The 16080-nt window shown below is 40.3% G+C and overlaps 1 protein-coding gene across 5 annotated transcripts in view; it reads right to left on the bottom strand.

The window, feature by feature from the left end:
* The window catches only part of Ahcyl2 (adenosylhomocysteinase like 2), a 158329-nt gene that overhangs the window by 56727 nt on the left and 85522 nt on the right, over window positions 1-16080 (bottom strand). For 2 of the 5 annotated variants that reach the window (XM_069996731.1, XM_069996733.1), the window contains exon 1: window positions 4038-4442. The exons of the other annotated variants lie outside the window; for them this stretch is intronic. In XM_069996731.1, the coding sequence (XP_069852832.1) occupies window positions 4038-4094 (57 nt within the window). In that variant the 5' untranslated portion in view covers window positions 4095-4442. Of the gene's footprint in view, window positions 1-4037; window positions 4443-16080 lie in introns of those variants that run through there. 5 annotated transcript variants of the gene reach the window in all.

The following is a 16080-nucleotide window of genomic DNA, read 5'->3' as shown; positions in this document are numbered from 1 at the left end:
GTTCAAAGCCAGCCCAGGCAGGAAAGTCCATGAGACTATCTCCAATAAACAAATAGAAAACCCGAAGTGGCGCTGTGGCTCAAGTGATAGAGTGCTTGCCTTGAGCTGAAGAGTGCAGGGACAGCTCCCAAGCCCAGAGTGCAAGCCCCATGACCGACCAAAAAAAAACAAGAAAAAAAGGCTATGGTTGGTCACCATGCAGATATTTTACCTGGCAAAAGGACTAAAGATTTCTTGGGGAAATTGAAACATATCTATAAAGGCATTCTTTAAAAGGATATGTTCCCCAGTCTTTCAACAGTAAAACTTCCTGAATAAAACTAGGAAAATCCCTCACATGAAATTAACTGAGGAGCTGAGCACTTGTGGCTCAGGCCTGTAATCCTAGCTACTCCCTGAGGATCACAGTTCAAAGCTAGCCCACTGGAAAATCCCTGGGACTCTTATCTCCAATTAACTACCAGAAAACCTGAAGTGGCACTGTGGCTCCAAGTTGCAGAGTATTATCCTGGAGCGAAAAGAGCTCAGGGACAGAGCACAGGCCCTGAATTCAAACCACATGAACAACAAAAAGAAATAAACTGAGGAGCCCAGACTGGGGCAGAAGTTTTTCAGTGACTGACAGAATGTCACTTCAAAAATTTACCTTGTCACTTTTTGAACTTGGATTCCTCATGTTTTGTCCTGGTTTACACTGCAGCAGGGAGTCAAAGATTTGAGTACGGTTAGTTGCTCTGTGTAGTCTTAGTCTTATTCCCCCAGGGACATGCAAGTTCCTTTTTGCTGGTGATACTCTTCTAGATTTTCTTCCGGAAAGATTTGAGAGGCCTTTGTTTTGGTAGCAGGGCTGGTCTCAGTGGGAGCACTAATCTTGAGCAAAAAAGCTCAGGGACATCATCCAGGCCCTGTGTTCAAGCCATAGGACAGGACCATGTGCACAGTTGTCTGTGTGCATGCATATGCATATGCACGCGCGCACACACACACGCGCACACACACACACACACACGCACACACACACACGTCTTTCACAAAGAAGCTAATTGCATTATTGAAGACAGACCTTTTCCATTGTTTTACAAAGGACTTCTGATTAAAGATATTTCTCTAGGCCAAAAAATTGCTGAGAGAAAAGCCATATTAAACACAGTGAGCTAAATTATGCTTTGTTTGAAAATAATCTCTAAGAGGTAGGAAACCCTAGATTATGGCTCTTAAAAAAGTCATAATTCCTTTTGGGCAGTTTTCCTGTTCACATAAACAGAAAGAAGGTAAACAGACAAAAGTTCAGGAGAAGTTCTTTTGAGAGGATATGTCAGCACAGAAGATGCCAAGGACTATTCCTAACAGTAATTTAAGCTTTTATTGATTCTGAATTGGTATACTCATGTTCAATACAATTCTGCTGTAATATTCCTCTGTAAAAAAAAAAATGCCAAAGTTCATTGTGAAGATTAAAAGGTGTTTATGACTTAAAAAAATAAATGCCAAAGTTCAATATCTTCTTTTTTTTTTTTTTTGGGTCGGTCGTGGGGCTTGAACTCTGGGCCTGGGCGCTGGCCCTCAGCTCTTCAGCTCAAGGCGAGCGCTCTACCACTTGAGCTACAGCGCCACTTCCGGTTTTCTGGTGGTTTATTGGAGATAGGAGTCTCACGGTCTCTCCTGCCCGGGCTGGCTTTGAACCGCGATCCTCAGATCTCAGCCTCCTGAGTAGCTAGGATTACAGGCGTGAGCCACCAGCGCCCGGCCAAAGTTCAATATCTTAATATAGTCTTCTAAGAAACCAAACTTCTTTTTTTTTTTAATTGTGAAAATACCGTACAGAGGGGTTACAATTACATGGGCAAGATGACGAGTATATTTCTTATCAAGCATTGTTGCCTCCTCCTTTGTTTCCCCTTCCCATCCCTTCTCATATCCCTCCCTACCCCCCACCCCAACCAAACTTTTTTGGTTTCTCTTCTTGCTTTCCCTTTCTTATTAGTAAGTTTAAAACAAAAGTAAAAATCCAACCAGAATTATTCAGAAGACACTATCTATAAATGACTACATTATTTGAAATAAGTTTGTGAATGAATAAATTTCCATCAAATGTTTATAAACTGAACATAATGTTCTAAAATAACATTAACAGTAGTAACCTTTAAAAAAATAAAGCTACGGTTGTAGTAAATAGAGTTGAAATCAAATTCTTCATTAAGTCTTTATTAGGTCTATTATATATATTCAATCTCATTATCAATAGTCATTTCTTTGAGTCCATAATTCCTTAAACACTAAAAAGAACTTACAACGTGCTGGAGCAAATCTAACTAGTTAGTGATAGGGAAATCTATTATGCCAGAAATCAAGCTAAAATCTAGAAGAAATCAGTTAGAAGACTTTTGAATCAAAAGTTGAAAGTGCATGCAAAGTGTTAGCTTTTAAGTGCTAATAATTATCAACTAATAAGACTTTATTTTATTCCATTAAAACTACTTATTGGTCAAATATGTATTGTGAAGTGGTACAGTTCCTGCCTTATAGAAATACATACAAAGCCAGGTGCCAGTGGCTCACACCTACTCAGGAGTTTGAGATCTCAGGAGTGTAGTTCTAGGCCAGCCCAGGCAGGGAAGTCCATGAGACTCTCATCTCCTATGAACTACTCAAAAATGGGAAGTGGTATTGTAGTTCCAGTAGTAGAATGTTAGCCTTGAACACAAAGAGGCTCAAGGACAGCACCTAGCCCCTGAGTTCAAGCCCTGTAACCGACAAAAAGAAAGAAAGAAAAGGTGGGTGCTGGTGGCTCACGCCTGTAATCCTAGCTACTTGGGAGGCTAAGATCTGAGGATCAAGGTTCAAAGCCAGCTGGGGCAGAAAAGTCCATGAGACTCTTATCTCCAATAAACCACTAGAAAACCGTAAGTGGCGCTGTGGCTCAAGTGGTAGAGCACTTGCCTTGAACTAAAGAGTTGAGGAACAGCACCCAGGCCCAGAGTTCAAGCCCCATGACCGACCACAAAAAGAAAAAAAGAAAAACAAAAACAAAAGAAAGGAAGGGGGGAGTGAGCAAGTGAGCAAGAGAGAGAGAAAGGGGGGTTAAGGGGGAGGGGGAGAGGGAAAGGGAAAGGGAAAGGGAGAGAAAGAGAGAGGAAGAGAGAGAGAGAAAGAAGGAAGGAAGGAAGGAAGGAAGGCAGGCAGGCAGGCAGGCAGGCAGACATGAAGGTTAGAAGATTAGGGTATGGCTGAAGTGGCAGACCCAACCATGAGGCCCTAGGTTCAATATTCAATACTGCCCAAAGAAATAAAATAAAATAAAAATAAGCAGGACATTTGTGGCTCATGCCTGTAATCCTAGCAATTCAGGAGGCTGAGATCTGAGAATCATGGTTTGAAGCCAGCCCAGACAAGAAAGTCTATGAGACTCTTACCTCCAAATAATCAAGCACCAGTCTTGAGCAAAAAAGCTCAGGGACAGGACCCAGGCCTTGAGTTCAAACCCCAGTATGGTGTGCACATGTATGTATGTGTGTGTGTATGCGTGTGTGCACACACACCCACACACACTTTTAAAGACAAAGGAATAGTTGGAGGAAGGTTTTGACAAAAGGAAAAAATGGGTAGAAGGGGGTAAAAGTTAAACCTTTTTAGACAATTAGGATAACACCATTTTGACAAGTTCTACCACTTCCCTAGCCCCATTATTTTTTCCCCATGAATACACTAAACATCAGCTTGAAAGAGAAATTGGAAGCAACCACTGGATAAGACCTAGGTAGTATACTAGCTAGCAAAGGAGGCCAGCCCAGGCCCTCTATTAGATAGCCAGGAAATCCCCAGCTTTCCCCACTCCAGCCCACTAAACCTGCCTTCCCTAGCTTCACTGGTAATTAAAAAACAGGGTTGACCCAATACGTAAGAACTAATTAGAAGTTAGAGCAATGATTGTTTTCTCAGCCACAGATTTTGATAGAAACCTCTTTGTCACTTGTCAGAAAAGGTTGCCTTTCATTATCAAGAAACAGAAGGAAAAGCAAAGAAACCAAAGAACTCACCATCCACTCAGGCATATGAAAAGCTGAGGTGCCCTCATTACCGTCCCACTTCTCCATAGTTCAGGTTTGGGTAAGATATGTCTTGAAGCAAAAGGGAAAGCTGGTTTGGAAATGCTAGGGTTATGTGAGGGCCGCAAAGCAGACCCAAACCTAGGAATTCAGAAGCTCAATGGCTAGAATAAACTGTATCCCTTTTTACAAAAGTCTTCTGTTCAATTCACAATCATTAGCTGCCTGACAAATCTCTTAACTAGTCAGCTTCATAGTCTTCTGCTTGAAAATCAGAGCAGACACAAAGTTCTGCAGTTCTGCACCCTGACACCGTACTTCCTACAGGACACTCACTGTTAAATGATATCCACTCTACACCACCTTCCCAGTGGGGACTTTCTGCAGCAACAGGCCAGCTTCCTTCCTCTCTATGTATAAGGCACTGGTTAATTTTCTCCCGCCCCTCAGGACACGTCATTGGAGGTGCTGGTACCAAGATCAATAAGGATGGGGTCAAGAAGGCACTCCTGTTTCTCAAGAGCAGCTTGATTTGGATCAGTACAGTAAACAGGCGTTTCCTTGAAACCAGAGTTCTTTATGGCTTTCAAGTTCACACAACTACGCAGAAGCTCCCCATCTGCTCCCACCAGGGGTCTAGCACCATACTCTCTCAAGTGAAATTCTTTTTTTTTTTTGGGGGGGGGGGGGGAGGTCCGGTCGTGGGGCCTGAACTCTGGGCTTGGATGCTGTCCCTCAGCTCTTCAGCTCAAGGATAGTGCTCTACCACTTGAGCCACAGCACCACTTCTGACTTGTATTTTTTTTTGCTTATGTGGTGCTGAGGAATCGAACCCAGGGCCTCAAGCATGCAAGGCAAGCCCTCTACCACTGAGCCACCTTCCCAGCTCTCAAGCGAAATTCTTAATGTATGGGAAGTTCAGATGGCATCAGGGAAGATCTTTTTTTTTTTTTTTTTTTTCCAAAATGAAAACCATAGAAGTTCTCAAGAAACTTCTGGGACCACAGCTCCCTCTACTGGCTCCCTATACTATGTACAAGAAGGTTTAGCAGCTCAGGGCTGTAGAAAGAGCTGACTGTGAAGTGGTTTCACTGAGATCAACCAGGAATCACCACAGTGAAGGTTTAAAGGAGGGCCAGGATTCCCTGCCAAGACTAGCATGGTCTCAAAGTCCAGTGCTAGTTTTCCCCTACAGATCTGGTTTCAGGATGGAACAGGATGCCAACAAAATAGCCCTGTACAATCTTAACCTATAAAGGACCTCAGAAATTGTTTCTGAAGTTGAGAACACTTCAGAAGTTTGGAAATTAATCATGACTAGGGAAAAAAAATCTAGAAAATGTGCCAGAGAGAGGAATTCAAATAACTGACCAGGCCTAGACCAAAGAGAAAGGCAAGTAAAAACAGAAGGGATAGTTGTAGTGGCTCCTGTCTGTAATCCCAGCTACAGAAGAGGATGAGACCCAGAACAGTGGTTGAAAGCCAGTCTAGGCAGAAAAGTCTATGAGATTCCATCACTAATTAACCAGAAAAATGCTGGACTGGAGGAATGGTTCAGGTGGTAGAATACTAGATATGAGCAAGAAAACTGAGCAAGAGCATAAGGCCCTGAGTAAACAAACTCTGGTATAGGCACACAAAAACAGAACAAAACAAGACAAAACAAAACAAACAGAAGGTGTATGGAAAGTTGTCAAGAAATTAGAGCTCACAGGGAGGGTACAGAGCAGGTGTTGTAAAAGGAGACAACAGCAGAGGTAGAGGAAAGGAATCTGTAGTCACAAAGAAGCACTGGAGTTAAGGAATCTGAGTGATATCAAAATACAGGAGGTTGATGAGACGTGGGTTTCTGGGTGAAGGAAATCAGAGAATTATTATCACTATTATCTTTTCTGAATTTTTAAAATCAGAAAGCAGGGGAGATAAGGCTTGCAGCCATTAGGATGTCAACTTTGAAGAGTTTTAACTGGAGCAACCTCCTGTTATTGTTCTCTGGCCTTACTTTATTCCAGACTTTGTCAATGAGAAGTCGTATCTACTACCTCAATTTCTTTACTTTTTCTTTTGTGTGTGTGAGGTTTTGTGTGTGTTGGTCATAGGGCTTGAACTCTGTGCCTGGGCGCTGTCACTGAGCTCTTCAGCTCAAGGCAAGTGTTCTACCACTCTGAGCAACAGTGCCACTTCCAGTTTTTCTGGCTGGAAATACAAGTCTCATGGGCTTTCATACCTGGGCTGGCTTTGAATCACAATTCTCAAATCTCTGCCTCCTGAGTAGCTAGGATTAAAGGAATGAGCCACCGGCACCCAGCTACTACCTCAACTTCTAAAGATGAAAAGTATTTCATCTGTGTCTTATTTGCAACATGTCTGACATCAAAATTATCCTTCCATCTTACCTTTCCCTCCACCCCCAAACAATGTTTTGTTCTCATTTTTCTATCTGTGTTAGTGTTACTGTTCCCTCAGTCAACTGGATATGAAACTTTAGTTATCTTTGACTTCCCCTAGTCCCTCCATCAAGCTTTCCTCCACCAAGTCTTCCTCTATCCTTCTCTGTTAACTTTCAATGCCTGCTTAAAAGAATTCCACAAGGGAGGGCTCAGAGGTAGAGTGCTTGCCTTAAGGCATGCATAGGCCCTGGGTTTGATTCCTCAGTACCACATAAGCAGAAAAAGCTGGAAGTGGTGCTGTGGCTCAAGTGGTAGGGAAGTAGCCTTGAGCTGAAGAGCTGAGGGACAGCTCTTCAGAGTTCAGGCGGCAAAAAGGAAAAAAAAAAATCTGAAAAAAATTCTACAAGAAAACAAATAAGATACTCACAATAAGATACTCACCCCCCCCACCATACACAAATCCTCTCAAGTCTTTCACTATACGCCACTACACACTCTACCTTCCAGATGAGCTGTACTACATGCCATTTCTAGACTATGAAGGCTATACAGTGTAGTAGCCATGAATATTAGTTTTATAATAAGATCGATAGGTGAAAATCTGGGTATTGCCAATTAATCTTTCTATCCTTCCTGTTTTCTAGTCTGCAAAGTAGAAATAATAACACGTGTCTTAGGAATGATGAAGAATTTAAAAGGGTGCATATGCTGAGGACTTAATGGTAGCTCTTTAATAATACCATTACTATACTGTGTCCTTACCTCAGTGCCTTTGTTCAAGTCATTTTCTCCAATTGAAATGCATTTGTTTCTGCCTTTACCTTCATCATCTTTACTTATTTAAATTCTCCAAGGTTCTGCTGAAATGATGGTTTGTTGTTGTTGTTTTTTTAAATCAGAAAACCACATCTCAAGATAAGACTGTCCCCTTTTCTCTAACTTTGTTCTTAGGCTGTTTTACTGTTGTTACCTTTCCTCATAGTATAGTTACTGTGGTTTTGTGTTTAATCCTTATTAGGCTCCAGTTTCTGTCTGTAAGTGTGTGTGTGTGTGTGTGTGTGTGTGTGTGTGTGTGTGTGTGTGTGTGTGTGTGTGTGTGTGTGTGTGTGTGTGTGTGTGTGTGTGTGTGTGTGTGTGTGTGTGTGTGTGTGTGTGTGTGTGTGTGTGTTTGATGGTACTAGGGCTTGAACTCAGGGTCTGTGTACTTGCTCAAGGCTGATGCTTTACCATTTGAGCCACACCTCTATTCCCAGACTCCAGGTTCTTTAGGGGCTTAGTGAACTTTGATTTGCTTACACAGCCTGGCCTACAGTAAAAGCTTAAGATATTCTCAAATAACCTGAGAGTTTGTGGTTCATACATGTAATGCTAGGTACTTGAGAGGCTGAAATAAGGAAGAACAAAGTTCAAGGTCTGACCAGTCAGGAAAATTTTCAAGACCCCCCCTTTTTTTTATTGTGAAAATACTGTACAGAGGTGTTACAATTACATGGGCAAGATAATGGGTACATTTCTTATCAAGCATTGTAGCCTCCTCCTTTGTTTCCCCTTCCCATCCCTTCCCATTCTCTCCCCACCTCCCCACCCAATCTTCCCCCCCACAAAGTTGTAAAGTTCATTTTTAACATAAGGACTTGTACATCTCATTATTGCAATGGGTCCACCTGTATTCCTATTTAAACGATGTTTTTTCCCTTCCCCTCCACAAATTATACCAACCTCAAATACAGTGAAAGCAGGGGTTATACCATTGGGGAGAGACATACAAAGCAATAAAGAAATAATCTTACAAATGTGTTAGAAACAATCGCATGAAAGAAAAAAAACATTTAAATACATATCTTAGGGTTCATTTCCCTAACATCAACTTATCTGACCTTTTCTGCTTGACTCAGACATATACTAGATATTGCAAATAAGGGAAACCATGGGACCTATGTTTCTTTCGGCCTGGCTTACTTCACTTAGTATATTTTTTCCAAGTCTTTCCGTTTCCTAACAAATGGGGCAATGTCATTCTTTCTGATGGAAGCATAGAATTCCATTGTGTATATATACCACATTTTCTTGATCCATTCACCTACTGAGGGGCATCTGGGTTGGTTCCATATCTTAGCTATGGTAAATAATGCTGCAATAGGCATAGTCGTGCTGGTAGCTTTAGTGTGGCCTTGTGTGTGAACATTTGGGTATCAAGACCCCTTCTTAACTGGGCACAGTTGTATTTGTTGTCATCCTAGCTATGACTGAAAACCTAAATTAAGGTAGTCACAGTTCAAGTGTGTGCCTGCACAAAAGCAAGATATTATCAAAAACAACTAATGCAAAACAAGAATGGAGGCACGGCAGTTTTAGAGCCCTTTCCTAGTAAACATGAGTTCAAATTCAAGTAGACCAGAGAGACAGAGAGAGAAAGAGAAAGAGAAAGAATAAGAAAGAAAAAGAGAGAAAATAAATTTTAAAATAAATTAAAATTTTTTCTATGATGTATCAAAATATTTTGGGGGAAAAACTTGCATAAATCAGTGTACTTAAAATGTTTACATCTATTTTAGAAAATTTATTACATTATTTTTTACTTATAGATAAGAGTTAGTTCTATTACCACAGGTATGGCTTACTGGATGGTGAGTCCCTAAAAAGGTTTTAATCCTTAATCATAACGTGATCCCTGCAGGAATATATAATCACTCTCTACTGCTTTATCTGCATCAGTGATAATCCATTATGATCTGCATGTAACAATGCTTTTGAGAACAAATCAAGCTAAAAAAAAACCTGTACAACTGCTACAGTGGAACTGGATTCTCAGAATATTATGTAATTCTAATCAGCAAATTACTATGTTATTAGCATGCTTGTTTATATTCTCCATATTATTATTTATTAAACAGAAGACGACTGCCTTTGTGATAGTTATCTATTAAGCCATAAGAGAAAAATGTGTTCTAAAAAAACTAGGATTAGGAATAAAATAATAAAACAGCTAAAATGTATCTCTTTGGTAGGCCCGACATTATTGTAATTCTGGCTTTTGTTTTGCTAGCCTAGTGTATTTTTTAACTAAAATAGATTCCACTTGAAAGTTATGGCCTTACTACATCTTTCTATAATGATTTCTGCAGTAAAAATAAAATACCAAATAATACAAAATATATATATATATTTTTTGGTCAGTCACGGGGCCTGAACTCTGGGCCTGGGTGCTGTCTCTCAGCTCTTCAGCTCAAGGCTAGCACTCTTACCACTTGAGCCACAGAGCCACTTCTTGCTTTTTCTGCTTATGTGGTGCTAAGGAATCAAACCTAGGTCCTCATGTATGCAAGGCAAGCACTCTACCACTGAGCCACCTTTCCAGCCCGCAACTATTGTACCTGAGAACTTAAGATCTATTCACTGATTGGGACGGTATAAGGCATGAAGCACAGGCCTAAATACTAGTTATAAACTTGCTTCTAATATAAGTTCATTAACTATAATGTACCTTAAAAAATATGCCCATACAGATCAAGAATGAGATCTTGCACATTACAGAACCTTTAACATTTAAATGAGTTAGAAACTTATAAAAAAAAAAGTCAAATCATGTCAGCCCTCTATTTAACAAAAACAAAAACAAAAACCCAAAAAACTGATAGTTTGTGAAGGGCTGAGAAGCTCACTTTAACTCTAAGAACAACTCAAAGTCCTGTTTTCTACCAATGGTGGCTTGCTTGGTAATGGGATCATAATCACTGAGGGCGTGCCAGATGATCAGAGTCAGATTGAGTCCATGCTTAGAGCTAAAGGGGGAAGGTCAGAAAGTTAAGTGTTTCCAGACCCAGCAATAAAGAAGTAACTACAGTGGCAGAACAGTTTTGAACAAAAGAAAATGAATCTGGAACCTAAAGAGTCATAAGCACAGGGTAAAGTGCACAAGACTGTGACCCTGTCTTCTATTCTTGGCTTGTCTCTAATGATTTTATTAGACTGTGGAAAGTCACCTGATTACTCATTCAGTATTTCTAATCCATCTGGCTTCTTTGTGACAATAAGAAAAACAGTAATGATTCTTTAGCCACCTCAGAATAGCTAATTAGAGGATAAGTTTCCTATGCAGCAGGAGTTCAAAGCTCAATCTGCTTAGTTATGAAGTTGCTAGACTTTAAATTTCCTTTGTTTAGTTACTGTTTAAATTTCAAGTGTCCCTAAAACTCATGTATGAAGGCCTGGTCACCAGCCTATGGAGCTATTGGGAGGTAGTGGAATTTCAAAAGGGCAAGGCTTAGAGGAAGGTAAGACATTGGGAGCATGTTCTTCAAGATGGTAGCTGCGCAACCATCACAAAGTAACAGAAGGTACCAAGATGTTCTACTTTACTACAGGCCCAAAGCAATATGGCCAAGTAACTGTAGATCTCTGAAACCATAAGTCAAAGTAAATCTTTTCTCTCTACAAGTTCATCTCAAGTATTTTTTTAACAACCCCTTCAAATTTGAAATGTCAATGTTACCATAGCAACAGGACTTTTAAGTCCTCCTTCCTACTTCATATCCCAAATGATGGTAGGCATTTTACCCCTCAGTTCCTTGTTATCTGAAGACACATATTCCATACATACTTTAGGCTTAACATGGAAGTATCACAATTACCAAGAAAGACACAGGTCTGTTTTTGTTGTTGTTTTGTTTTTGCTGGTCCTGGGGCTTAATCTCTGGGCCTGGGCGCTGTCCCTGAGCCTCTTTGTGCTCAAGGCTAGCACTGTACTTGAATTACAGCGCTACTTCTGGCTTTTTTCTGAGTAGTTTATTGGAGGTAAAAGTCTCAAGGGCTTTTCTACCAAGGCTGACTTCAAACTGTGATCCTCAGATCTCAGCCTCCTGAGTAGCTAGGATTACAGGCATGAGCCCCCAGCCCCCAGCAAGACACAGGTCTTAACATTGAATGGATTATAGTTAGAAAGTTAGCTGTACCCTTAAGAAAGCTACATTAATTTTCAGAGCCATTGTTTCCTTATGTGTAAAACAGAATAATAGCAATTTCCTCAAATAGTTTTATAGAGACCAAGTAATAAATGTTCATACACACACACAATCGGGGAGCTATTTTTGCCCAGAACTAGATATTGTAGAGTACTACTAACCTGCCTGGTTAAATCTGGCACTTACTATGTAACATCAGGTGAATTACTTGTTTTTGCTCTCAATCTGAATACTGAAGATATTAAGATTGTTGACCTATGCTAGACACCATAACTCAATCCTATAATCCTAGCTACATAGGAGGCTGAGATCTAAGAATCCCAGTTCAAAGCCAACCTGGACTAACAAATCTGAGAGACTTTCATCTCCAACTGACTGTAGCAAAAAGCCAGAACTGGAGGCATAGCTCAAGTAGTAGAGCACCAGTTGTGAGTGAAAAAAGCCAAATGAGAGGGAATGGCCCAGATAGGGAATGGCCCAGAGTTTAAGCCCTAACACACACACAGGATAAAAAATTATTATATAAAAGGTACAATATCTAAGTCTTCTTGGAAGGTAATAGAAATCAGGAGGATTGCAGTTCAAGGCTAGCCTGGGTAAAAAGCTCACCAGACCCCATCCTAACAAATAACAGCTAGATGAGACGATAAGTACCTGTCATACAAGCTACTGTGGGAAGCATAAATAAGAGGCTTGCAGTCCAGGCTGGCCCAGGCAAAAAGTGAGTCTTTATCTCAAAAATAACCAGGGTAAAAGGAATGCAGGTTAAGTGGTAGAGTATCTGCCTAGCAAGCTTGAAAACAAACCTCAATACCACAAAGAAATTAACTGGAATTTTTCTATTTAAAACATTTTTTCTGGTCCTTAAAAAATTGTTATTATAAAGGTAATATACAGATAGGTTACAGTTATATAAGTTGGGTAATGAATATGTTTCTTTTTGGACAATGTCACCCCTTCCCTTGCTCTCTCCCAGTTTTTCCCCTACTGTCCCTACTCACAAGTTATATAGTTCATTTTCAACATAGTGTCTAATGAGTACCACTGCTGTATTTGTTCACCTTTTGTTAAAACACATTATTATTGCCAATAATGATCATGTATATTCTTCTTCTGATATTCTCAAATCCATCTTTTCCTCTTATATATAATCACTTTATTCATTTAACCAAATCACAAATATTTATTGCTACCATATTTCTGACTTGCCTTCAAAGTGCTTAAGAGTCTAGCAAGGAAGAAACAATTAGATAAGTAATTACAACAAGAGTATGAAAAATGAACATGTGAGTCAGTGTGCTATGAAAGTATATGGCAAGGGCACCATTTTGAACTGGGGCATGGCATCAGAGGTGCTTCATAGAGGTGAGGAGGTAAAGCATGTGCAAAGCCAGTTGCCAATGGCTCATGCCTGTAATCCTAGCTACTCAGGAGGCTGAGACCCGAGGATCGTGGTTTGAAGCTAGCCCAGGCAGGAAAATCCAGACTTATCTTCAATTAACCACCAGAAAACTGGAAATGGCTCTGTGACTCAAAGAGGTAGAGTACTACTAGCCTTGAGCCAAAAAGGTCAGGAACAGTGCCTAGACCCTGAGTTCAAGCCCCACAAGAGAAAGAAAGAAAGAAAGAAAGAAAGAAAGAAAGAAAGAAAGAAAGAAAGAAAGAAAGAAAGAAAGAAAGAAAGAAAGAAAGAGAGAGAGAGAGAGAGAGAGAGAGAGAGGGAGTGAGTAAAGGAAGGAAGGAAGGAAGAAAAGGAAGGAAGGAAGGAAGGAAGGAAGGAAGGAAGGAAGAAAAGGAAGGAAGGAAGGAAAAAGATTGTGCAGAAGTCACTGGTATGTCCTGAGGAGAAAGACTGGAAAAGATATTCCAGAGAGAACATGTACTCCATAATCTCTTTCCTTTCCTCTTCCTTCATCAGCTTCTCCTTCTTTTCTTCTTCTTTTTTTTTTTTTTTTTTTTGGTCGGTTGTGGGGCTTGAACTCTGGGCCCAGGCTAGTGCTCTACCACTAGAGCCACAGAGTCATTTTCAGTTTTCTGGTGGTTTACTGGAGATAAGAGTCTCACTAGCTGGGCACTGGTGGTTCAACCCTGTAATCCTAGCTACTCAGGAGGCTTAGATCTGAGGATCAATGTTTAAAACCAGCCTGGGCAGGAAAAGTCTTTGAGACTCTTACCTGCAATTAACTACCTGAAAACGGGAAGTAGAACTGAGGCTCAAGTGGTAAGGCACTTGCCTTGAGCTGAAGAGCTAAGGGACAACCCCCAGGCTGAGTTCAAGCCCCAGGACTGACAAAGAAAAAAAAAAAGTCTCACAGACTTTCCTGCCCTAACTGTCTTTGAACCATGATCCTCGGATCTAGGCCTCCTTAACAGCTAGGATTACAGACATGAGCCACCAGTGCCTGGCTAAATTCTTATTTTTTAAAAAAAATTTTAGTCAGTCGTGGGGCTTGATTGAACTCTGGGCATGGGTGGTGTCCCTGAGCTCTTCAGCTAAAGATAAGCACTCTACCACTTGAGCTATCGCGCCCAATTCTGGCTTTTTCTGTGTATGTGGTGCTGAGGAATAAACCTAGGGCCTCACGCATGCAAAGCAAGCACTCTACCACTGAGCCATCTTCCCAGCCCCTCTCCTTTCTTCCTCTTTTTTTTTTTTTTTTTGTCTTTTCTTTTTTGGTACTGAGGATTGAACCCAGGATGTCATACTTGCTAGGCAAGCGTTTTGCCACTGGGCTATATCCCAGCCCTCTCCTTTCTTCTTAATACCAGCTTCTGATACCTGACTATTGGTATATCAGTCTAAATCAGTGCTTTTCACATCTGAATGCGCATATAAATTATTTGAATTATTATTAAAATTTCCATTCTAATTTAGTAAGTTTAGAGTAGGTCCCAAGAGCTCTCAGATGATGCCCAGGGTGCTGAGACTACACTTCGAGAAGCAAGATCTTAGATAATTCTACCCCATAATGACCTATAGAGATGTTAAATTCAATTTCAATTTATTTATACATAATTGTCATAGCATGATCATTCTGAAGTATGATCACATCACTTCCTAGTTCACAATACCCCAAAGTTCCCCACTACACTCAAATAAATTCAAACTCCTTAGCATAATAAGATACAAGACTGTTTTTGTCTTTGCCTCTGCATATGTCTTAGAGAACTAGCTCTCTGCATTTCCCCCCTGCTCATAGTGAACATTCATGTGCGTACATATGCCTTTCAGCACACAGTTCCAGCTCTTGGTCTAACTTGAGAATCAATTGTACAAGTCTCTGAATAATCACCCAAACTGATCTGTATCACAGCACATCTCAATGTTGTAACTAGTTGTTTCTACATTGGAACTGTAAACATTTTGAGGGCTGAAATGAGTGTCTTATTTTTATATGCAAAACATAATCAACCAATGGAATATATACTGAATGACAAATAAATAGCTCAGAAAGCAGCTCAAAAAATAAAAAAAAGAGCTAGTACTTGAAGAGTAAAAGGAAGAAAATGGGAACCAGGGACAAACAATGATGAACAAAACCATGAATAGAAATATAGCAAAATTATGCTAATAGAGCTAAAAGTGCCTCCTCATTGCTGACTAATCTAACCAGAAAGTAATTAAGCAATACAGACTATAGTATAATGAAGCCAGCACTAAGCTGCCTTCTCCACTCCCTGCTAAGTCTCTAGAACCTGGGAGTGGAGTGTTGACTTACTTAAATCCTCAATTCCCCTGATATAGCAAGTTCAGGTCAGGGTTCACTACAGTTAACGCCACCACCCATACTTAACCTTGAAAAGTTCTTAAACTTGAAAACAACCAGAATGAGAATGAGAAAGTAATGTGCATCAATTTTTATGAATATGGAAGGTAGGGGATAAAATAACAAAGCATGAAGTTATTAAATAAGTGTAGAATGTGAATTTCTCACTATAGTCTTCCTCTTTAAAAAAAAACTTTTTATTGAAAAATAACTTATCTACAAACAAGTACACAAATTGATAAGTCCCAGCTTAATAAAATTTTAGGTCTACATACTTTGTAACCACTCATACTCACAGATAAGGAAAAAGAATATTCCCTGTACAGTGTTGTTGTTGTTGTTTTTTGGTCGTGGGGCTTGAACTCTGGGCCTGGGTGCTACAGCACCACTTCCTCCCTGTACCCTTACAGATATTATTCATACCCTCTCCCCTCTCAGTCACTGGCCTCCCTTCTCCTTAAACTTAATCCCTGTGGGTTATTTCTATCACTATTGATGGGTTTGCTTATTTTGAAACTAATATAAGTATCACAAAATATATAGTCTCTCTTTTTTTAAGACAAGGTCTCTGGCCTTGAACTTGTGATCCTCCTGAGTATTAGGATTACAGGAGTGCACTACTAAATCCAGTAAAATATATAGTCTTAAGTGTCTGTTTCTTTCTGCTATATGTTTTAAAGAGTTATTCAAGCCAGGCGCCAGTGGCTCATGGCTATAATCCTAGCTACTCTGGAGGCTGAGATCTGAGGATCGTGGTTCAAAGCCAGCCCGGGCAGGAAAGTCCGTGAGACTCTTATTTCCAATAAACCACTAGAAAACCAGAAGTGGTGCTGTGGCTTAAGCGGTAGAACGCTTGCCTTGAGCAGTAGAGTGCAGGGACAGCGCCCAAGCCCAGAGTTCAAGCCCCATGACCCAC

This window comes from Dipodomys merriami, unplaced genomic scaffold (assembly GCF_024711535.1).
Source record: "Dipodomys merriami isolate MVZ:Mamm:240054 unplaced genomic scaffold, mDipMer1.0.p SCAF_5, whole genome shotgun sequence".
In the NCBI taxonomy this organism is placed as follows: Eukaryota; Metazoa; Chordata; class Mammalia; order Rodentia; family Heteromyidae; genus Dipodomys; species Dipodomys merriami.
The sequence above is the reverse complement of the archived record's forward strand: the minus strand, read 5'-3'. Positions and strand labels throughout refer to the sequence as shown.